At 42.0% G+C, this 23,502-nt stretch overlaps 1 protein-coding gene across 4 annotated transcripts in view; it reads left to right on the plus strand.

Moving 5' to 3' along the window:
- grb10b (growth factor receptor-bound protein 10b) overlaps positions 1-23,502 on the plus strand; it is a 79,327-nt gene that overhangs the window by 28,921 nt on the left and 26,904 nt on the right. For 2 of the 4 annotated variants that reach the window (XM_038711935.1, XM_038711937.1), the window contains exons 3-5: positions 338-434; positions 10,110-10,395; positions 17,665-17,809. In XM_038711935.1, coding sequence (XP_038567863.1) covers positions 338-434; positions 10,110-10,395; positions 17,665-17,809 — 528 coding nt within the window. The remainder of the gene's footprint in view (positions 1-337; positions 435-10,109; positions 10,396-17,664; positions 17,810-23,502) is intronic. The other 2 variants (XM_038711936.1, XM_038711938.1) reach the window with 2 other exon arrangements.

The raw sequence follows: 23,502 nt of genomic DNA on the forward strand, positions 1-23,502 counted from the left end.
ATAAGAAACTGGTGTATGTACTAGAGTTGTAACCAAATATATATATACCATTAGTGGATTGCATCTGTGCTTTTTGACACCTACATTATCCTGTGTCATCGCTGTTAACTGAAAAATTTTAACGCTTTGATAAAATGCTATTAAAATTGTTTTTTTTAACCAATTAAAAATGTATTGGTTAAACTGAAAATTAGTTCCTGACAAGTTGACATAGTAGAAATACAGAATTTTCTTTTTCATTAAAAAAAGGTTGGTTGAATGTTTTGCTCCTGTAACACAGTTCCCGGTAGCGTGACAAAATGTTCTTTGTTTGTTTTGTTGCTTCTCTCTCACTCAGCAGGACAATATAGACCGGTCCTCCAATCACAGACAAGCTGACCTCATTGGCCCTAGCTTCCAGCAATCAGCCAATCGGAGTTCTCCTAACCATCAAGGTTGGTCTTTAACCACCAATAGATATCTGCTGCGTGTGTGTGTGTGTGTGTGTGTGTGTGTGTGTGTGTGTGTGGGTGTGGGTGTGGGTGTGGGTGTGTGTGGGTGTGTGTGTGTGTGGGTGGGTGGGTGTGCTGATACATGCACTATTAACCTGTCAAATATTCTTGACTTACGTTGGTGTTGTATGACATAGAAGAGTGTGCTTGGTTATAGTCTGACATCACATTACATATGATTTTACATTTGTAGTGGGACTTGTCATATGACATTGCATTCTAGTAAGTATTGCAAACTTGGGACTTTAATGTTCATTGACTTTGGTGTAACATAAGCTTTCTGTGTATTCTCAGTTTATATTCATACATAAAAGAAAACAAAAAAGTTCATAAACATTATCTGGGAACCTGGTACTACTACTATGGGTTTGTGTGTGTCTGGTTCCCTTGTGTCTGTACAGTGTTGGGAGCGGCTTGCTGCTCATTATCCTCCACTGTGCCGGGGGTGGGCCGAGGGGGGTAATATATATTGGGGTCTCTTCCGCTGTAAACATTTCAGCAGTTCAAAGGGTGATCTGTGTGGACACAGGGTGCCATTATAATTACGCTGTCTATCTAATTGTGCCATACAGGATTCATCCATGACAATCGGAGCATGAGATTTAAGCACAATATTGGCTCAGCATGGGAGGTAAGGGCGGGGAGTCTGTGAGGACCCAACAAGTGAATTAGAACGCTTGGCTCTGACATGGGAAATAAATGGAGCAGAAATTACATTGTCATTTTTCAGGATGGAGGGAACTCCATGAGGCAGAGGCAGGAGAGGCAGACGAAGAGAGATGACTTTAAATAAGGAACAATGTTGTTTATACTGTCTGAATAACAATATTAAGTTCTTTATGCCTCAGCATTGCCGATAGACGTTATATTATGTTTTCATGTTGTCCCATATCTCAGGAACCCCTTGAGGGAATTTCTTTAAATTTGAAAAGAACGTCCACTTAATGACTAACTGAAGGTCAATATCACTGTGACCTCAAAACACCACCACAAAACATGTTTTTGGCCATAACTCAAGTGTTGATGACCATATTTCACAGTTGGTTGGACACAATTTCAGATTTCACACACATGTTGACTGGGATAAAACTTGATTTCCAGTAAACCCGCTCTTTCATTCTTATAAGACTTTCATATAGCCACCAGCTACGTGCCATATTTGCTATAAAGCTCAAACAGTTCTATTTATTAACAAACCTATTAATTTTGTAGGAACTTTGTTGGAACACACCATTATTGGTCATGTTAACAATGAGATGCTATTGAGCGGCTTATCGGGGCATTTGCAAGCCCATAAATTTAATGTCTAGAAATAGAGGTTGTGCCACATGATATTCCCAACATATAATCTATAAATTGTGCCATTTACATATTATTTTACTGTGAAGTAAAGTTTTTCAGAAAGTATGCAATCTTTCTTAATAACTAGGAATGTGACGAGGCCTTGTTGTCCCGAGCAGTGGCATGACACACGAGTGCTCTACAGTCTCTCACAGATGTGATGTCACAGACTTGCACTATGCAAATAATGCTGTCTCTTCGTTGTTGTTTTTCTCTGCCACACACCAGAGTGACTTCAGTCATGTACAGTATCTCACAAAAGTGAGTACATCCCCCCCAATTGCAAAAATATTTTCTGAAAGAGGCAAAACGTCCAAGGCCAGTTGCCCTTGATTTTAACCCTCCTTAGATAACTATGACCTGGATGACTGAGAATCTCCATAAACATTTTCTGAAGTGCACTTTCATTCCCTTGCCTTTTTTTATTGCTGTGCATTACACTTTCAGTTTAGACAGAATGATGAACCTAACATTGTCATCATCGGTCCTTCCTCCTGTTTTCCTGCTCCCTCTTCTGCTGCTGTGATTCACTGCTTCTAGGTACCTCTTGTAGAGAGAGGAGTGGCTGGTTTGTCTCAGCCAGCAGCTATTTTAACAAGAATGTGCCAAATGTTAAGATACGCGGCAAACTAAGCTAAACACTTAGGCTACATACAGACATCTTTTGTTTTAGGTTGTTTGTAACAATTAGCTATTTCCTGAGCGAGTACACTGTGCTTGTGTAAAACACAGCACCCGTGGATGAGAGCCTGTGGACAAAACAGATTCAAATATCGCTTTTTACATGTTTATGCTAAACTGAAAACTGAAATAAAATCATCTGAATGTGACTACATAAAGGTGATTCAGTCATTTCACTGGCCAATATCTCAGAATGTCATGTAGTAGCATTAAGGGATCTGAGGCGAGACAGCTACATCCTGTTCCATGCTTTATTTCATCTCACAGTCAAGTGTGTATTTATTTGTGTGTATGTATATGTTGGGTAATAAGGCTGTGATATTTGCACCATTCTGTTTTTGTTTTTTTGGAACTGTGTTGATTCAGGAGTAAATGAAGAAGTGTCAGCTAACACTGTAACTACTGTACAAGTAAAATGTTTGGGGGGAGGGGGTGGGGGGTCTCAGATGGGCTTGAAGCTGCTAGGCAACAAATCCCATCAATATTACCAATGCAGTGCAGTAATCTGACAGCGTGACTCTGAGGGGGCTGACCAGCCATGATCTCAGGCCTGGCAATAAAGCCCCCACCTCCAGTTATTCCAGTTATGCTTTTGTAAGGGTAAACTGACATGCCATGGGCACACACGCATTGGCATGCATGTGCAGGCACACATAGATACACACACTTTCACTCACAAACAGCATTCCTGAAAAGAATGGGGCTCTTTAACAGGGGGGTTAAGGAATGGTGGGTGATTACAAGGTGATGTGAAAGAAATATGCTGATGTGTAACAGCAGAAGCGTTTGTCACCTTAATAATTCTGGCTGGACTTTATTTATACCTAAAATAATAATAATTAATTTTATTTAGATAGCGCTTTTCAAAATACCCAAAGACGCTTTACACAATAGACAATAATTTAAAAAACACACTTGAAACAGAGACCACAATAAAAGCACATTTGTGAGCAGTGTGAGCATTATTTCAAACAATACATGAAGTTTTAAAAAGGTGCGTTTGAGTACGTTCTTGAACACGGACAGATTGGTGCAGTCACAGATGTGTTTGAGGAAAGCGTTCCAGAGGAAGAGGGAAGCTATGCCGGTGTTTCTTCACGCATCATCCCACTTCACTCTTGCGTTCATGTATTTTACTATTCCTTCTTTCTTTCTGGACCAGCTACCTGTCACGCCATAACATGTCGTCATAAATTCATGTCGCTAATGTAAAAATTTAATATCAGGGTTGTGGGTGTAATTCACATATGGCTGACAAGTTGAAAGTTGTAAGGATGCTAACATGCAGCTAACATGCTCAAAATAGCAGTGTTAAAAATGCTAATGTCCAGCAGCTAATGTTTATCATGTTCACCATCATTTAGTGAGGATCACCAAAGTCAGTAGGATTCACCCAACTGGGCACCATGGATTTGTGTACTAAATTCCAGGGCAATCCATCTAATAGTTGCTGAGATATTTTAGTCTGACCAGAGTGGTGTACCATTCGACAGACCAAGAATGCCGTCACTAGATCCACACAGCTAGCCTTTTACACATGATTAAAAAAGTCGGTTAAACAGTTTGAATAAGACAACAACTGGGTCTTACAGCTTACTAATAAGTATGGGAAGTAAAATTTCCATGTGAACCCACTGTCCCTGTTATGTAGTCCCCCCTAAATGAGCGTCTGTCTCTGTCCCATGATGTGGTTCTCTCCTGTTCATCTCTGTTGCCCCCCACCCCCACCCCACCCGCCCTCTCCTCTTTTCACCCTTACTCTCCCACCCTCTCCTCCCCATCTGGAGGCTTGACCCTTAGTCGTTGTGTGTGCTGTCATCAGAGGTATTGTACTCTCCAGTGCAGAGCCACACTTTACACACTCTACACTTTAGACTTGCTCTGTCTATACTTCCACTGATCCCTCTGAATGGAAACCACTTTGCTGGGCTTGTATTTAGAGGCTGTTTATCCCCCTTGTGTATCTCCTGTGTGTGTTTGTGTGCGTGTGTGTGTTCAATTGAAGTACTGTATACCCCTTATATTCCCCCTTTCATCAAGAGGGTTGCCCCTCCTCTTTGTTTTTAACAAGCAGGAATTAATAAAAAATGCATAGACTACATTCCTGGGTTAAGGAGAAACAGAGAGCCATATGGATCTGCCATTAGCACAATGGTCTTCTTTTGGCCATGTCTCGCTTGCTCACATTCAGAACAGCTTTTATGCAGATTCTTACCAGACCTGACTAGTTTTACCGTTGGTTAATACTGTGGCTCAGACAATAGAGAAAGCTTGGGTTATTTAACTAATTTAACTGGTTATAAGTTCTTAGAAGAGGGAGGGGACTAAACATGTCAGAGGAAGAAGAGGATTAATTGAACTTAAGCCAATGGGAAAATAAACAATGAGGAAATGATTATTTAATTCTGCCTTGTACAGTTTAATCCATCTTAATCTAAAAAATGAATAGATGGATAGATTATTATAAAACAAAGGTTTTCACTTTTACATGTTAAACCTCAGTGGAAGCATTAATTTAGTTTATAAATAATGCAAGTCATGTTGAAATATGTGAATAGCCATCATATATGAAAAATATGGTGTGTACAATATAGTTTAGAGCTGAAACGATAAGTTGATAATTGTTTTGATAGTTGATTAGTTCATTGTTTAAAGGAACTATATGTAAGAATTGCAGGAATTTTAAGAAACAAGGACATGCACATAGGTCTTTCTTTCTTTCAACAAACAGCTAACTTACCATAAAATAATAGCAAGCTGTTTATTTACGAGTCTAGACCATAGACTGTATATAATAAGTTGACATAGTCATTGTGATGTCACCCGTTGGTTTTCGGACTGCTGTTTTGGAGCATCGAGTTTGGCCGATAGTCCACCGCCATGTTGATTTTTTGCAACCAGCGGCACCGGACGTGACCATATTTGGACAAGATGGTGGAGCTAACAGCCGTGTGTAGCGCTAGCTAGCCTGCTTAGCTAGGTGCATCTGTAATTCACGTTAACTGTCATTTTAACAGGACTGACCATTTTGTCTAGCAAACAACAGGCCTAAAACTAAAAGTACTCTCCAGGGAAAGTGAACGGCCAACTCCTAATAAGCTTTTTCAAAGGCGCTGGTTAAATTTACACACTGCCGTGGGTGTGAGTCACTCTAGCCTGATTGACAGGTGGTCATGGTAATGACTTGTCACTCATAGATAATCCCACCCTGTAGCATACTCTGCTTTATGGTCTACTTTCCTCTAAATGGGACCATAATTTACTAAATGTTGTATTGAAGAAGACCTGAAACTAGCAATTGAGAGAATAAACTCATCAGGAAAGTGTTTACTGAGGTAATTATTCAGGTGAGAAGTAGGGTCATTTTACCATAATTTCTAATGAAGCTGGATTCTTTTTGTAGCCACGAGTCGCCCCCTGCTGGACGTTCGATAGAATACAGGTTTAAGGGACTAAAGCTGATGATACATGGGGCAACTTTTTGAGCAATGTTGCTGGGCAATCTTGCTAGTGGCAAGTCCGACTATGTTTTGAACGTATAGCGGCGGGGCGGGTTGCGGAGTGGTGGGGGAAGGTGATTACGGTAGTAATCTTTACTCATTACCATTGACGGCAACGTTTCCCTGCACGATTGCTCTAAAAGTTGCTCTGTGTATCATCAGTTTTACGCATTTGCATCAGTTTGCTGACCAGAATCTTCGAAAACACTTCGAGTTCAGCATCAAACTTCATCTCTATCCGTTGTCTTCAGCGGTGGAAAGCAACTCCAATGTTAAATCTTGTTTTGTCTCTGTTCTATCACCGCTATCTCTGTGACTCACTATCACCTCTTGAGGTACAAAGTGGTATAACGAGACAGGACGGGCCAGGTTAGCTGGTTAGCATGCTAACTTTAGTTGATATTTCTGCAACACAATATATAGACGTCTTGTCACATCACTCATCGTAAAACACACTTCATTTAAACTCAACAGAAACAAGATAAAACTCACCAAAACAGTCTTGATTAGTCTTTCCACTGTTCCAACTATCACCAGCTCTTGTTTGGTCGAAGTAAACACTGAGATAGATGTGAAAATATTCTGGCTCTTTAAGCTGTCGCTGCCTCTCTGATGCCCAAACTCCCTCTTGCTCCTCTCTCGCATGACACCTCTCCTATCCTCACCTGAACCCTCTGTGTCTTCATAGTCCCCAGAGTTACAGTTAATGATAAAGTTGTTAATCTCCTCGGTGCTGTATCAAACTGGCCTTCGTTGGTCTTGGAGGCTGTGTTTGGTACCGGTCCGTTGTGCCCCCTAGTTTTTTTGGAGTATGAATTTCAAAGGTGGAGTACCCTCAATTCTTACACATTGTACTTTTAAGCTAAAATTCTTACATGTAGCTCCTGCACAAACAATGCCAAACATTTGTGAGTTTCAACTTCTCAGATGTGAGGATCAACTGGTTTTCTTTTTCCTATTGTATAGTAAACTGAATTTCTCATGGTTTTTGACCATTTATCGGATAAGACGAGCAAAATATAAATACGCCATGATGACACTTATATACTTATATACTAAAAGATTAATCAATTAACCAAAAATAAAGAAAAAAAGAAATGAATTACTAGTTTAAATAATTGTTACTTAGCCTACAGCCCTTCTGTAGTTCTCATAGATTACCATATTAACCAAAATTAAACCCCCTCCACATAGATCCGCAGTCTTGAACATTATAGGATTTAGGATAATCACAAATATGAAAATAAAGGGTTCTTTAACAGGTAGGACTTGTTAAAGAGCTGGCCTCTGCTCTGCTTATATCCATTTATTGTGCAGTATTAGCAGTGCATTTAACATCTATTTCTTTTCTCCTTAATACATCTCTGGAGATGTTAATACCCTTTTTATACCCATTTCACCCTGTTATCACTGCTGCATTTCTACATACCAGAGCCACAGCCACTGTATGATGCTCAGGTATCTCTTTTTGCTTTAAATAAAATCTTGCTATCTTTCAGATGTTCCTAGCTGTTGCTGGTATGTCTCTGTTTTGTTGTGTAAACCACTTTGCCTGGCATGTGGGGTCTGAGTTGAAGTTTAGTTACTTCAGATATATGCCACAGTACATGCGACAATAATGCACATGCTGATCGTCACAGTGGAAGGGGATTTATCCATAGTTTTTGTTGTGAAAGTTTGTTACTGTTAAGCAACTACATCACAGCTGTTGTAGCAATGTGTGCGCCCTGCTGCTTGAGGTGCTCTGAAATTTAGAGAGGATCTAATTAATGGCTGTAATATTGTAAAGCCAGTCGTGTCTTGACCACTGTGTGTTGCATAAAGAAAGGTGTTTATGGTTCTTATACCTACCAAGGCCAAGTATCTGGCCAATCGCCCATTTTTCTGTATTCCACATCAAAGAAAGAACAACTGTAGTTTGGTCGAAATCTTCATGGGTTTAAATCCTGTGTGTGCGTGCCTGCCTGCATACTGTCTGTGTCATCAATCTGTCTGTCCTACACCCGGGTGCATGACGCATGTCTTTGTTTGCCTGATTGCGACATGCATAGGTGATTGCGATCGTATGACTGAGAATGACGCATAAATCCTACATCCATGCATTACTTTATGAGTTGTGTTCCTTTGTATGCTAACTGCTCTGCCAATCCCCTCCAGAGGCCAAAGTAGGTCAGATTTATGAGGAAATATATTTTCTCTCAGTAGCTTGAGGGTAAAAGTCTCACCTAGTGATACTGATGGATGATGATCAGATGATGCATTCAGTGATTTGGGAAATTTACTCGCTTTTGATGTAGTTTCTTGTTTACCCTCATAGCAGCTGTTTATGTTGTCCTAAAAATGTTTTATTTTTATAAATATTTTCAGCAGCTCTGTTGAAGGCAGGTAATTTTGCCCTTAGCCTTGTGTATAGCCTTGTATGTACTCTGTGTCCTGTGGAATGTAGCTCTTTAGCTCTCCAGGCTATCTATAAGTAGCTGCTCAAGCTTACCTGTCGCTATTAATACCTACAGATTATCCACCTGTGATTCACATGCCCATGTGATTCAACTACCTGACATGTTTTCAGGAAAAGCCCCTCAAAGGCGACACTTTAGGTTTAGCAGGTAGCTTTTAGCTTCAGTGCTGGAGACAATGGCATTCTGCTGCATGAAAGGATGGGGATGTTTATTAGCCTGCTAACCTGTGGTTGTTGTTGCCTCTGGGACATTTTTTATGTGGGGGGGGTACTAAAAGAAGGGCATCCCCGGCATCATAATAAAGGGAAAATAAAATCTAAACCTAAATCACAATGTTACTGTTGTACAAGGCTGAAATTGTTGATCTATTGCTATATACCACCAGGTCACAATGTAGGGCTACTGAGAGAATCAATAGTAAAATTAGAAATGGAGAATAGAACTCAGTTACATTGAAACTTCATATCTAAATGTACAATAACATTGTTTCAGATTAGTTGTTCCCTTACATGAAACCAATACATTTGAGAGCCCTTGCCCTGTACCAGTAGAGCTTGTCTCCCCCTAGTGGTTAACATGTGTCCCACAGTACAGTTAAGGGATCTGGATACAGAGATTTGGTGATGAATTCATGTGATAGATTTCTTTTTTATAATGAAGAATTATTAATTAAAATATAAGTCACCGCTGCTGATTGCAATTTGGAAAGAGCAAAGTACTCAACGAACTCAATTTACCCAGATGATACAACTTTCACAACATGAGGCAATTAGAGAGGGAGAGTTTCCTTTCAATTGAGCTCACTTCAACGTTTCATACAGCATGCTCCTGGACTCAGTTGAAAAATTCACCTCATGAATTTCAATGCGCCTAGAGGTTTCCACAGAGACTTTGAGGATAGAGCCACCCTCTGAAAAGAATTCCATGTCCTGTTTTTAAAGACTTTTAAAAGAAGAATGTTTGATTCATGCGCTGAATTTAGGGCAGATGCTTATAGCACGATGCCTTTGCTGTGAACCCCATTGGTAAGAGTTGAAAAGTGTTATGGGCAGGTTTGTGCTTGTACCTGTTATCCCTGGAGATTTGCCTCACGGGGCAGCACAAAGTACGTCGTCAAGATAGTCCTGCTGATTGTGCACTCTGGAAAAACTGGTTACCTGTGTGTGTGTGTGTTCTTGTGTTTTGTGCATTCCAGTGTTTTTTTTTTTTTAAGTATTCCTTAGAACTAAGGTGGTGTAAAGTGAGGTCAAGGGATCACATCCTGGCCACAATGAAATGAAGGAGAACTGAAATAGAAAATGGAAAGTCCCATCAATATTCAGCAACATTACCTCTTTTTTGTCTGCCTCAACTATTTGAAACTAAAGCAGCAGGCTTATAGGGGTTTCATTTTTCTTTTATTGTATTTTATTGGATCAAGGGTTTGGGTTTCTTTCCAGCTTTAGTGATGTGTTTTCTGCTCCACACTGTTCTTTGCCCACTTGTCCTGTACAGTTTGGAAATCTACTTGTCTTATCTACTTTATTGAAGCATGTCTTGCATTCCTCATTTGAGGGATTTAAAAAATATATTTACTACCATTTTCTCTTAAAACTCGTTCAGTGATGTGTTCCTTTCCCTCTTCCTGTCTCCTTCAGAGGATGATGTCGATTTAGAGGCCCTGGTGAATGATATGAACTCTTCGCTGGAGAGCCTGTACTCTACCTGCAGTGGTCAGCAGAATGAGTCCACCCCACTATTGCACAATGGACAGACTTCTTCTTCACACCATCACCATCATCACATGCAACACAACCAGCCTCGGCAAGGTCAGCACTCAAACGCGCTAAGCCATGTCTCCCCGGAGCCACCCTCCTCCTCGTCCGCGGACTCCCCCCAAACATGCCTCCGCCGGTCACAACCCATGCACATCCTCGCTGTCAGGTAGGTGTCATGCAGATTTTTAATTGAGGTTGCCCCAGCCTTTCTGTGTGGAGTTTGCATGTTCTCCCCATCTCTGTGTGGGTTCTCTCCGGTTGCTCCGGCTTCCTCCCACCATCCAGAGACATGCAGGCTAGGTTAATTGGTTTCTCCAAAATTGTCCTTAAGTGTGAATGTGAGTGTGGGTGGTTGTTTGTCTATGTGCGGCCCTGCAATGGACTGGCGACCTGTCCAGGGTGTACCCCGCCTTTCGCCCGATGTAAGCTGGGATTGGCTCCAGCCCCCCGCGACCCTGTACGCAGGATAAGCAGTTGACGATGGATGGATATTTCTTGGTCCACTTCAGCATCATCATAGTTGCATTTGTTGTAGTGCAGGCGTCTCATTACAGAAACTCTTACAGTCTGAAATCCTATCTTATCTCAGTTTAGGATATCTATGATCTTTGGTATTACAGAAACATGTTTCCTAACTGCATTTAGGAAAAATCTTATCTTATTTTAGGATTGGAATTAAGCTATTACAGAACCGTCCGAACTGAAGGGTGGCCTAAATTCAAATTAACTGCCAAAAATGGCACCACCATGGACAACAAAATATTATCATTGAAAGCTACTCAAACCATTTGATTACACTGTAAATTTCCCTGACCAAGTACTACACTAGTAAGTTAATGGATGTATGGAATCTAGATGATTCATTTTGAATTTGATCGAAGTGTCATGTCCATTCAAATCTTTATCCTGGTCCAATAATTAGGAATGAAATGTCCCAAAAAAGTGGGGTTTCCTTAATTAATACTTCTAACTCATTGCTAAAATTGAACGCCCGTCTTCTCATGTCCATCATAGCAAGCTAGCTAGCCAATGACAAGTGAAGTGAGACAGGCGTTGTCAAGGATGCAAGCATTCTTGTGTACATTTGATACACAGATTCGGGCCTTACAGGACGAGTGCTAAAGAGGCAGGTTTACAGTTCTAGTTAGGATTTCTTAACTTAAAATAACATACAAGGTCTGAGATATATGACACAACCATGAGTTTAGGAATTGCTTCTGATTTTTCCTATCTTTGAAACCTCTGAAATGAGGCCTCTGAACCCTAGAGGGAGCTGTCCAGACAAGCATGAAAGACGGCTCTCAATTTGAATGCACAAAAACTTACATAAGCATATATTTGGCTGCAGAGTGACACGCTGAGTTGGGAGGGTGCCGTTCAAAGAGTGTAAACACCACAGAGAAATAACCATCATCAGCTTCATAGAAAAACACCAAATGATGGTGGTGCTACCAAATGATATGACACGAACAGGTTTAGGTTTAGTTCACTGAAGTTTAAGGGGATGTCCATCAGCCTGTGAATCTGGTTTTGAATGCCCTTGAACAAGACATACATTTACTTGTGTTGCATTGGACACTATTTTGATAATCGATCAATTCTCTAAGACAATTTTCAGTCAAAAAAGACAAACATAACTTCTTATTGGTGGGGATCTGCTGCTTCTCTTTCTTATTTGATAGTAAACTTAATTTCTATAGTTTTTTGGAGTGTTGGTTGGAGAAAACATTGAACTTGATGATGCCATGGTTGGGCTTCTGAAAGATTTCAACCATTTTTTGACATTTTACAGGCCAAACAATTGATCAAATAATCAAAAAATAATTGGTCGATTAATTAATTAATTAATTAAATAATTAATAACATTTAGAATGAACTGTTCTTAAGTGAAATGTGTGCAATCATCAGGGGCACATTGCGCATGGACTTTGAGGTAGGGGTGGGAATCCCTGGGCACCTCACGATTTCATTCGATTACGATTCAGAGGGCTGCAGTGCGATTATAAAACGATTATCGATGCATCTTGATGCATAATTTTTTTTTCTATACAGGATCTCTGGATAATTACTAAGCATTAAATTTGCATTAAATTCCAAAAGAAACATCTCCTAATTAGCTTTTAAGGTCTTGTTTGTATCCCTAATTTACTTCATTAACCCTAGCTCCATGCTCACTCATTTCTTTAACAACCAGTTGTCAGACTCCTCAGAAAACTGAAATATAAAGTTAATTATCAGGATGTACAGTATTTACACAGGACAGCGATTTACACCTACTTAGCTCTTTACTCTAAGCTTGTACCTGTCATCACTAACTTACCAACCCTTGACAATTAGGTAAGTTAGTGATGACATACAGCTGAGCTAATTCATATTATACTTCATTACTAATTTAACGTTATAAACAGCCAAAAATGTGCTGTACAGGAGAGATGTTAGCTAGTGCTAACAGCCTTAACTTTTCTAGCAGTTGGGGAAACTACAGACTTTTATTAACGGACACACTGTTAACTACACTGCACGACAAAAACTTACTGCTAATATTTCCCTCTGCTAACTTTGACCGTCATGTTCTGCCCCTCGCTTTCTCTCGCTTGGCCACAGTCTCAGGATACACAGAGAGCTCGCCAAACGTTGAGTGTTAACCGCGCTCGCTTGTAAAAACATTACTTGATATTACATTGATATTAATGATTGTGTGACATTTTAGTAGGGTGGTTATTCATTCCGCAGCGGTGGTGTGTGCCAGTGCCAAATCCGTACCACCAGCAAGATCTGTTTTGCACATGAGCAAAAGTGGTCCTGTCTGCCAAAGATGTTTACCACAAATGTGCCTGTTCATAATTATTTGTGTGTTGTTGTCTGTTTTAATCTCAGGGCGTCAAATACTGACGCTTTCAGATAGGCTGACAAAGCGTTATTTGATGCAAAAGGTACCCTTCAGCATCTATATGAGACATCTGTATGAGACGCCTGAATGAAAGTCTGAGACTCACTAGGTCGGAAACGCTAGTAGCTAGCTAGCTAGGTAGCTAGGTTAGTATAAAGGGTGATGACAGCTTCCCAAAGCACCTTACCCTTACCCTATCCATCACAGGGGTGTGTGCCTAAACCTAAGTCAGCGATTGTATGCATGATGTGCTAGCAGCAATGGTTAGCCTCCTTTGTGTTGCTACATTGTTAGTGTTGGCAATTAAAAATGTACTGTTGAATAAAAATTATCTCAATATGAAAGATCTAGTTGGATCATTTCGAAGAGGCAGATTTGCGGTAACTTCTTAGACTGGCAGAACCACTTTTGCACATGTGCAGAACGGATCTTGTTGGCGGTACGGATTTGGCACTGAGTGCCGAACACTGGGGAATCCTTTTTATATACAGTCTATGGCGGAAACACTCTCTGTTATGTGTTCACCACACAAGTATATCCAGCTGCAGCCTGCAGACACCACGCACAAAACATGATGACGTTCATCTCAGCTTACGTACATGATAGATCCTAATGCAAACCGTTTTATTCTTTAGAAGCCAACAACAGAACTTTAAATACACTTATGAGAAGTTTTTAGGCGAGAAATCAACTATATAGATTTCGAATATCGGCAGTTTTACGAAAATTGGCGGCGAATCGAAAATTTATTCAAACGTTTTCGGAGTTGAGAAGCTCCGCAAGTGCCGACCATAGTGCCAACCATAGTGCCGACGGGTGTTATATAGCTGCAGTAATGTTACTGGAGGCTGCACAGCAACACAATGGAGGTTAACCCTATCTGCTAGAACATCGGCTGAAGGCACCCGGAGAGAGCACCCTCTCGAGGAGTGGGTAACTCCTGATCGCACCACCAGCCTGAGAGAGAGCGTCCCCCTTCCAGCGGGGTTTCCACGGCTGCTGGAGACAGGGAAACAAGGACGTGCAGGTTGAGCTCCAGGGTCACCAGAATCACCACGAAGGATGAAAACTGCAGGCGATATAGGAGGCGCGGGATCAGCCGCACTGGCGGGAAGGCATACAGCAGCCGGGGAGGCTAAAGGGGGTGAGCAAAGGCGTCCACTCCCAGCGGGGGGCCGTCCCGCGTGCTCAGTGAAAACCAAAGGGCGCACTGAGCGTTCTCCTTGTTGACAAACAGATCCACCTCTACCCTGCCGAACCGGAGCCAGCAATGGGCCACCAGATCGGGATGGAGACACCACTCGTCTGGGCGAGGGCCTCCCCTCGACATGATGTCCACCCCTCTGTTCAGCACGCCAGGGATGTATTCTGCTCCGATGGAGAGCAGATGAGTGCGCGCCCACAGGAGCAGCGGCCTGGCCAGACCCAGTAGCTGCGCCGAGTGCACCCCGCCCTGGCGGTTTATGTAGGCAGCCGCGGCCCTGTTGTCGGTGCGGACCAGCACATGCTGGTCCCTTAGCAGAGGGGAGAAGTGTCGGATCACCCTCCACACCGTGAGAAGCTCCAGCGCATTTATGTGGAGAGGCCTGCGGCCCTGCCACTGACTGCCCACCACCTGAGAGAGGCAGGTCCCGCCCCAGCCCATCAGGGAGGCATCTGTGAAGACCGAGATGTGGGACATGACCCTGCCCAGGGGGACTCCGACCGAGAGAGAGAGGGGGTCCCGCCAGTATGCCAGATCCGGGGCCACAGACAGGGGACGCCCTCAAAGGGCACCGTCTCACAACACAATCCTCCCAGGCGTCACTGTCGCCTGCCGTAGTGCGTAGTGACCGCTTCAAGGGCTCATTTGACACAGTCTGGCTTTTGTGAACCAAGGGGGAAACCCTGGACGCACAGAAGGACCGTGCCATTGATGCCGTGATTATGCATGAGCTCGCAGCCGGGCACTTCCGGGGGAACGTGCATAATGTCAACAGCATCACACACTACCCGGCAGATTTCTTTGTCAGAAAAATCTGTACCAGGTGTGTATATGTGCTGTCCACACGAAGCGAATGTCCGCTGTCGTGGGCTCATAGTTTCTGTGGGGAGGGTGTGTGAAGAGACTTCTGATCGTGAACAGAGTGTACTGCTTGTTGCTTTGAGCTTCAAGTTGCAGGTTAGCCACTCGGCTAACGGCAGCTGGCTCACACCGTGTGGGAAATGTGTGCTTGGTATGGCTGGTTCGACTGAGACAGGCACAGACAGCATTTGTTCAACAACTTCCACAAAAGGAGCAACAAGATTTCACACAGCTTTTTTTTTTTTCGACCCATAGCTTACCAGTGGTCCGCTCTGACCGACGAGGGTTGGCCTGCAGCAATGAAACCGGTTGTTAAATGTCATTAGCCGCAGCTAATGTGGAGCAACGTGGGCCCCAGCACGATATAGCCCGTGTAGCAGACTCACACTGTTCTGGGCGGCTTGCTGGAAGACATCGTTCTTCTTGTTTTCCAGCTGGAAAATCTTTGCACTTTAGACAAATCTGCTCTTTAGACAGCTCAGTGCTGAAGAAAAGTGGTAGCCGAAGGCTGGGTCTCACAGTTGTGTGTGTATATATACAAGGTGCGGACGTAGGAGAGGCCCACGCTGTGGGTGGGCGTAGACTAAAATTCTCAGTGCCGCGCAGGCGCGTGCAGAAGGGGTAAACCAAATGGCGATAGCCTTAGAGGTCGAAGCCTATACGAAATAGAACGTACACTGATTACTACGTTGACACTTGACACCTCTTTTTTAACGGCTCTTTTTTTATTGATTTAACAACTATGCGTGGGCCGAGCGGTTGAGATAAACGTCATCACGTTTTGTGTGCAGTGGCTTCTGGGACAAACCATATATGGAAGTTCATCTTCCTTCACGTTTGTCTGTGGTCTGCAGCTGGACCCTTCTCTCGCCACAGACGGTCTGGACGCTGCACTTGCACTTTGCGTTCCGTCAACACTACATTATCAATTAAAGTTTACATGAAAGTTTTTCTGACATTTGTTAATCGAATCAGAATCTTCCACGTCCACATCGCGATGCATCTAAGAATCGATTTGCTCACCCACCTCTACTTTGAGGTATGTTTTCTCTCGTTTGGTGGGTGTGTCAGATGTATTACCCAATCAGCAGTCACGTGTAAAAACAACCATATTAAAAAGGCAGTGCAGCGCTCTTGTGTACACAACAGAAGGGTTCGAGGCACCACCGTTTCCATCTAAATACATTTTTTTGCTACGTTTTGTTGGGGCAGAATGCGGCCCAGGTGTTTTACGGTGAAATCAAACACATCAGAATTGAAAACCCTATACGCATATACCAGCAGAGAAACTTAAAATAAGACATCAGTCATACATGTGCACACACACTCAGACACATGCACTCAGGCAACAGAAGTATGGCAGTGAGCTTTAAGCAAACATCTTCCAGCATCATATATTTACACATGCATAGCCGAACACACACGCACACACAGAGCGCCAACTCCTTTTTTTCTCTCCACATTGGAAAAGAAGCCTCTCACTGTACACTGTCATCCCTCCACACCCTCATGATAATTGGGCATAACATTTCCTCCCCGCTCCCTATCTGTAGCCCTTGAATGACCTGTTCCTCCTTGTCGCTCCCTCTTTGTCTCAAACTACACCAGCAGGAGGAGAAAAGTAAAAATCATCTCATTTATTTTAGTACCATGTGCAAATGTCTCTCTCAATTTGAAGAGTGGTCCATATTCTCCCTAAGGCTGTTATTGTATGCATTCAGAAGTGGGTGTGCTCACTCACACATACACACTAAGGCAACAGAAGTATGGTTGTATACCAGTACATGCAGTACACACAAACACATTTGCACCAGAGCTGGTGTTAACTCCTATTATTCACCTTTGGAGTATATGACAGAAACAGAGGAGGTATGATCAGGTAATGGAGTATTCTGTCTTATGAGCTCTCTCTTTCAAACACACGTTCACACACACACACAGAGACTCAGGGCCCTGAAGTTCTTATTATTCAATGTCGACCTCTGGATAACCCTGTTCTCATGCTCAGATGGAACACAACATCAAAAGGCCCGTTCCCTTTTGAACTCATGGGGTTCTGCAGAGAGACAGTCTTTGATAGAGAAAGAGAGAAAAGTGATTCTACAGTGATTCTCTGCGCTAGCTGTCTAGCTAGAATTTCACAACCTGACCTGCCCACAAGCTTACACCACATGTGCTGAATTTAAAAACTGCTTTAATGTGATGTCTTGATTCAATATTGATGCATTATAAATATTGCAAAAATTTGCTGGCAGGCTGTAGGGATCTGTGATTACCACTTGCTAGGAGACTGTTCATTACGGCTAGATCAGATGGAAACCGAGATGAGACTGGATACTGTACAGCAATGCTTTATTAATTCTTCTGCACGTATTTCACGTGTCAGCGGCTTTCAATTCAAAGTTCTCCATTTCACTTTTTGAGAGCCGTTCCAGGTCATGAACTTAGACCTGTTCCTTTGTCCCGTCTCCATTGTCCAGGAGGTTGCAGGAGGAGGAGCAGCAGCTGAGGACATCATCTCTCCCGGCCATTCCCAACCCCTTCCCAGAGCTCTGCAGTCCAGCAAGCTCCCCTGTGCTCAGTCCTGGGTCCTTACCTCCCGGAGAACCCTCCTCTGGCAAATATGTAAGTCAAACCCCACTAAGACACACTGTAGCATCTTTCCAGAAACTTTTCAGGAATTACTGTATCATTTTTCCCAGCAGTGCGCTTGCGGGTTTAATATTTGACTCCACATTGTAATTTGGTGTGGTTGCATTGGACACAAAACCTTGTCTTCATATGGTATGGGAGACCATGTCAGATGTTTTTCCCGTTGAAAAACAGGATATGAGACATCAACTGATTTTGATTTACTTTTGTGTTGATAACTGAGACTTGTGTGACTCAACTTGTTTTGAAGGATGCAGTATTTGAATATCATAAATCAGCTGTATTTAGCGGTCAACTGTGTATTGGACATAAGCATTTAGGAATGTTCCCTGCTTTACATCTGCCCCATGTTTTGCTTATTTGAAGCATGTTGATTGCTTGCATGTGATAGTAGTGTACTGTACAGTGCATGTGTGTACTCAAAAAGGGTCTGTGGCTTTGTTGGAGAAAAAAAGAATGAGGTGAGGAGTGGAGGAGCAGAGACTGTGTGTGAGACTGTGTAGAGACTGGTCTGTCTATTCCTGAAAGCCCCTCCATCTGCACTGTTATTGATGATCTTTATATGGGGCCAGTCAGTGGGTTAGAGTAACCTACTGTCTTACAAAAATGTGAAAGCAGACTATTTCTCACAAGTACTCTCCCTGGCTATGATCCTGGCCTGTTCTAGTCATGGCTCATATGGTACGAGATTATACACTGCAGTTCCAGTTAAGTCTGAGTTTGATATGACCTGCTCCGCTTTCTCAGAGCTCATAAATCAGTTGATGCATTGAAAAACCTGTGGTATCCAGTAAATTCTTAAAGAGTTGGGAAGTTGTGCCTTTGAATTGCCACCTGTGACATAATAAAGCTCTAAATATTTAGTTTTGGACTAAGCGTTGAAAGGTTGAATTTCATTCTAGTCTTCTCCACTGGGAAAGTTGTTTCTCTCTCTGTGGGAATGTCGTAGGCTTGAATTACTAGCTGTGGCATAAATTCAACTCTGCCTGGTAAATCTTAAGTTCAAACGGTAAATAGGTCAAAGATTAATGTCTCACTAAGTGGTTATGAGTTTTGCATTGAATTTCTTGCTTTGACGTGGCCCGTATAGGTGTGTGGTAAAGTTTCAGAAAGCAATTAATTTGGCTGGATGTACTGCATGGGATGGGAAGGTTTTTGAATTCACAGAGGGCCTGTTAAGAGTGCAGTGTAAGTGGAGTGGGGGATTGAAGCATGTAAAGGTAAATTATTTATGTGATCATACAGTAATCAGATGATTAAATATCTGTAAAAGTGTGACTAGAAGATTAGGAAAAGGGGATGCGGGTCTGACCAATTTTGCTTGCCACTCAGCAACAGTATGTGTCGATCTGCCTTTGACATTGATTACAATTATGGCACCTCATCACAGCAATCATCTTTTTTCAGTTGGTCATTTTACTGATGTAATTTCAATATAACATTTGCAGATTTCATTTTGGTCATATAGGGGAGAAGTGATACCTACCCATAATGATGTGTGCAGTGCTCATTTCATAGTGAGACATTTATTTGTGTGACATGACATTGTTTTTCAGTTACAGTAACTTTTTAAAAATACATTTTGTTATATTAGAAAATAAGAATTCACATGGAATGTTTTACATCATTTGTTGAAAGACTGCCATACATCTGCTCAGTATGCACTAAAATCTAAACATGGCTGTAAAGTAAACCATTTATAGATATAGGAAAAACTAAGTTTTTACTGGTTTTGTTTTGCACAGACCACCAAACATTTGCAATGAAGAGGCAAAGCTGAAAAAGAACCGTGGAAAATTGATTCCTTTTGTGTGTTTACTGTGTGCACACTGTGCACGCACTCGCGTTAAACTTATGCGAGTGTGCTGTGCATCCATTCATGCATATGGATGTATTGTTTTTTAGATTCATGTGTGTTTGCGCTCACGTCTGCCTGTTTGTCTTTGTGAGCTGTGTAAACTATTTACAGCATTGGCAGTGTCTATCCATTGTTGATGGCAATGGAAAGTATGTCTCATTGTGGTCGTTCTTCAGTGGAAATTCAATTCAGCACCTTTCCACTAAAAAAAAACTCTCCCGCAGAGCCATATCATCACGCACGTGCTTTTAGGCATGTGGAACAGTGGTAACACTGCTTTCTTCAAGACACATGTTCCTCCCTTGAGTGGTTCAGATCTGTGGAGAAGTGGGTGGTTAGGGTTTGACAAGTGGGATTGTGAACAGATAAATTACTGCCCCCAGCCCACGCTCCAAGACCTATCTCTCTTTGTCAGTGTCTCTCTATCTACCCCTCTCCCTGTCCTCCAAACAGCCAGCCTGCTGGTGAGAAGTTTCTCTGTTGTGTTTTCTGAATTTTCCGACCTCGGGGTGCTTTCTGACAGACTCTCATACTTCTGTCCCTCTGTTCCTCCTTACCTCACTCCTTGGCCCCTGTGCTGGAGGCATGAGGACACAGCGCTGGGCTGTCAGGAATCACCGGGCAAGCTGTTTGACATGGCCATATGATTCCCAATTACCTCACTTTCCTCCACTCTCCTCTCCCTCATGTCTTTCTCCATTTGTCTGCTTTCAGCCCTCCTCTCTCCAGCTTGGCTGCAGCTGTATAATCTGAAATGTAGATACACTATGTTCAGTGATTTGAAATGAGTAGAACTAAAATGCTGTGTTAAAGTAATGAAGTTGTTCATGCTGTTCAGGGGATGCTGCAGAAGTTTTCTGATGTCTTTACAGCAGGTGTTTGCGCGTTGTATTGTAGTGTTGTTGTTCACTGAAGACATTTGGGTTTAAGATCAAAAGATGAGTATGAGACAAAGAGTTAATAATTTCAGCTCTCATTTCATGGTATTCACATCTAGATGTGTTAAACAACTCAGGACATACCACCCTTTGTTTGAACCCACCCATTTTTTCAAGTGAGCAAAACTATTGGAACATGTGACTGACAGATGTTTCTTGTTGCCCAGGTGTTGCCTTTTAGGTTGATTGTCCAAACATTAAATAGCTCTGCATGAATAGTCTAAGTTTTCATCCTTGGTTCAAATCTATAAAGACTGCATTTCCTGTTAAAGAGGATAAACCAACATGAAGACCAGAGAGCTGTCTATGGGAGAAAAGCAAGCCATTGTCAAGCTGAGAAAAGAAGGAAAATCAACCAGAGCCATTGGACAAACATTGGGCATAGCAAGCACAACAATTTGGAATGTCCTGAAAAAAAAAAGAAACTACTGGTGTACTGAGCAACAGACGTTGAACTGGTCGGCCAAGGAAAACAACAGTAGTTGATGACAGAAATATCGTGAGAGCTGTGAAGAAAACCCCGAAACATCAGTAAGTGACATCACCAACGACCTCCACAGTGCAGTGATGAAGGTATCACAATCCACTGTTGGAAGAACACACCACAAGATGCAAACCACTCATCAGCAGTAAGAATCGAAAGGCCAGATTGAAATTTGCAAAGAAGTACAGAGATGAGCCGCAAAAGTTCTGGAACACAATCTTATGGACTGATGAGACCAAGATTAATCTCTATCAAAGTGATGGAAAGGCCAAAGTGTGGAGAAAGAAAGGAACTGCTTATGATCCAAAGCATACAAGCTCATCTGTGAAGCATGGTGCAGGTAATGTCATGGCTTGGGCGAGCATGGCTGCTTCTGGAACAGGCTCATTAACATTTATTGATGATGTAACTGATGATTGGAGCAGCAGAATGAATTCAGAAGTGGACAGAAACATTTTGTCTGCCAATTTATGGAGAAATGCATTGAAACTAATCGTGAGGAAGTTTATCATGCAGCAGGACAATGACCCAAAGCACACTGCCAACAAAACAAATGACTTCATCAGGGGGAAAAAGTGAGAGGTTTTAGACTGGCCAAGTCAATCACCTGACCTTAACTCAATAGAGCATGCATTTCACCTCCTTAAGAGGAGACTGAAGGGAGAAACACCCTGAAACAAATACAAAGGGTGATATGTCCGAAGTTGTTTAACACATCTAGATGTGAATACCAGGAAATAAAAGCTGAAACTCTGAAGTCTTGTCTCATACTCATCTTTTGATCTTAAACCCAAATGTCTTCAGTGAACAACAAAAACAAAGACATTTGCCTTACCGTTCCAATACATTTGGAGGGGACTGTACATGACTGAATCAGAATTAATACATTTGCTTGGTTTGGGTGGCGTACAGGATGATTATCAAACTAGGAAGATGATCTCTATGAGCACTGGCACCAGTTTGGTGGGGCATGTATGAAAGTGTCCACAGATGGGCACATATCCTTGAAAAACTGACTTCCTGTGACTGCTAAGGCGTACTGCAAACATAATCTGTGTTTTATGGAATTTTAAAATATTTCCATATACAGCCAACTGGCCACAAAGAAAAAAGAAAACTGGAACTTGACCTGTGTAATTTGTAATGTGCAATGCCAAAACCTATAAGAAGCCTTGAATGCAAGATAGTTAGTATTCATTAAATTTCTCAGTCTAGGGGCTTGATAGTCTATCCTCAGTAGTGCAATAGAGAGCGCTGTTATGTACTTACTTGGACACTGTGTTCCCATAGCTGGCCCAGTCGTTCTAGTGTGGGAACACTGATTTGATCACTGGCTTGCCAGATTTAGCTGGATTTACTGTACTTGGACTGGATGTCCTGCAGTTTTCTGTGCTCTATGGTATGGCAGGATCCCCACGCCCTTTCTCTGCCTCTTAGTCTGTGTTACATTATCTTTCTATTGGTCTGTCTCCCTGTGTCTTGGACTGTATGTCAGTGTTTATCTTTCTGTCTGTCACAAGTGTTCTCTGCCATCCCTCCACCCCATTTGTCCTTTACTCCAAACTCTGTAGTTCACTCAGTTCCTGTTGATTTTAGGTAGGCAGGAGTACTGTGCAGTGTATCCTGTAGCAATTTAGCTCACTAGATGAATACTTATTCACATGTGATGAAGTAACGGCCTAAAATAGCACATGATGCCAGACAATCAGTGGAGGCTGGGTTGGCACTAATAATGTCTGCAAATGGGCTGCATGCTCAGTGCCAGCGTCGTTGTCTAGTTGCACCAGTTTGACAGCAAATGAATGCTCTTACTTTCCATAACGTGTAGGTACAAGCAAACTTGCTAGCGATCTGTCTAGCATCTCTTCACGCTGTCTAGCATTGGCAAAATAAAGACTTGTTATTATTCTTCCGTAGGGGACAGCTAAGTACAGTATGTAAAAATGTTCAGGGTTATGCAAATAGTGCACCTGTTTATATCATGTGTTTTTCTGATAGCAGCATATCAAGTAAATACAGCTAAGTGTGTATAATGTTCAGGGATATGCAAATATTGTTCCTATTTATAGTTTTAGATTTAGAAATGGACGCAAATGGGTACAGAGATACACTTTATATAGCATATAATTTATTTCTTTTGATTTGTACATATCTTTTGAACACTGATATTACTAACATTGCATATCTTCAGTAATTTCTGTGTGTTCTTTCCATCATTTCAATGGTAAAAAGTCAATCTACATGTGCTGCTCATATGTACGTCTTATGCCTTTATCTGTAAATCATAACATACATACATACATACATACATACATAATCTAAATATGTGGAATACATGTTATGAGTAGCTGTAATACATTTTTTTTTTCTGTATGATATTCATTCT

This window comes from Micropterus salmoides, unplaced genomic scaffold, assembly GCF_014851395.1.
Source record: "Micropterus salmoides isolate LMB-PRFRI ecotype aquatic unplaced genomic scaffold, ASM1485139v1 Ms_hic_scaffold_11, whole genome shotgun sequence".
NCBI lineage: Eukaryota > Metazoa > Chordata > Actinopteri > Centrarchiformes > Centrarchidae > Micropterus > Micropterus salmoides.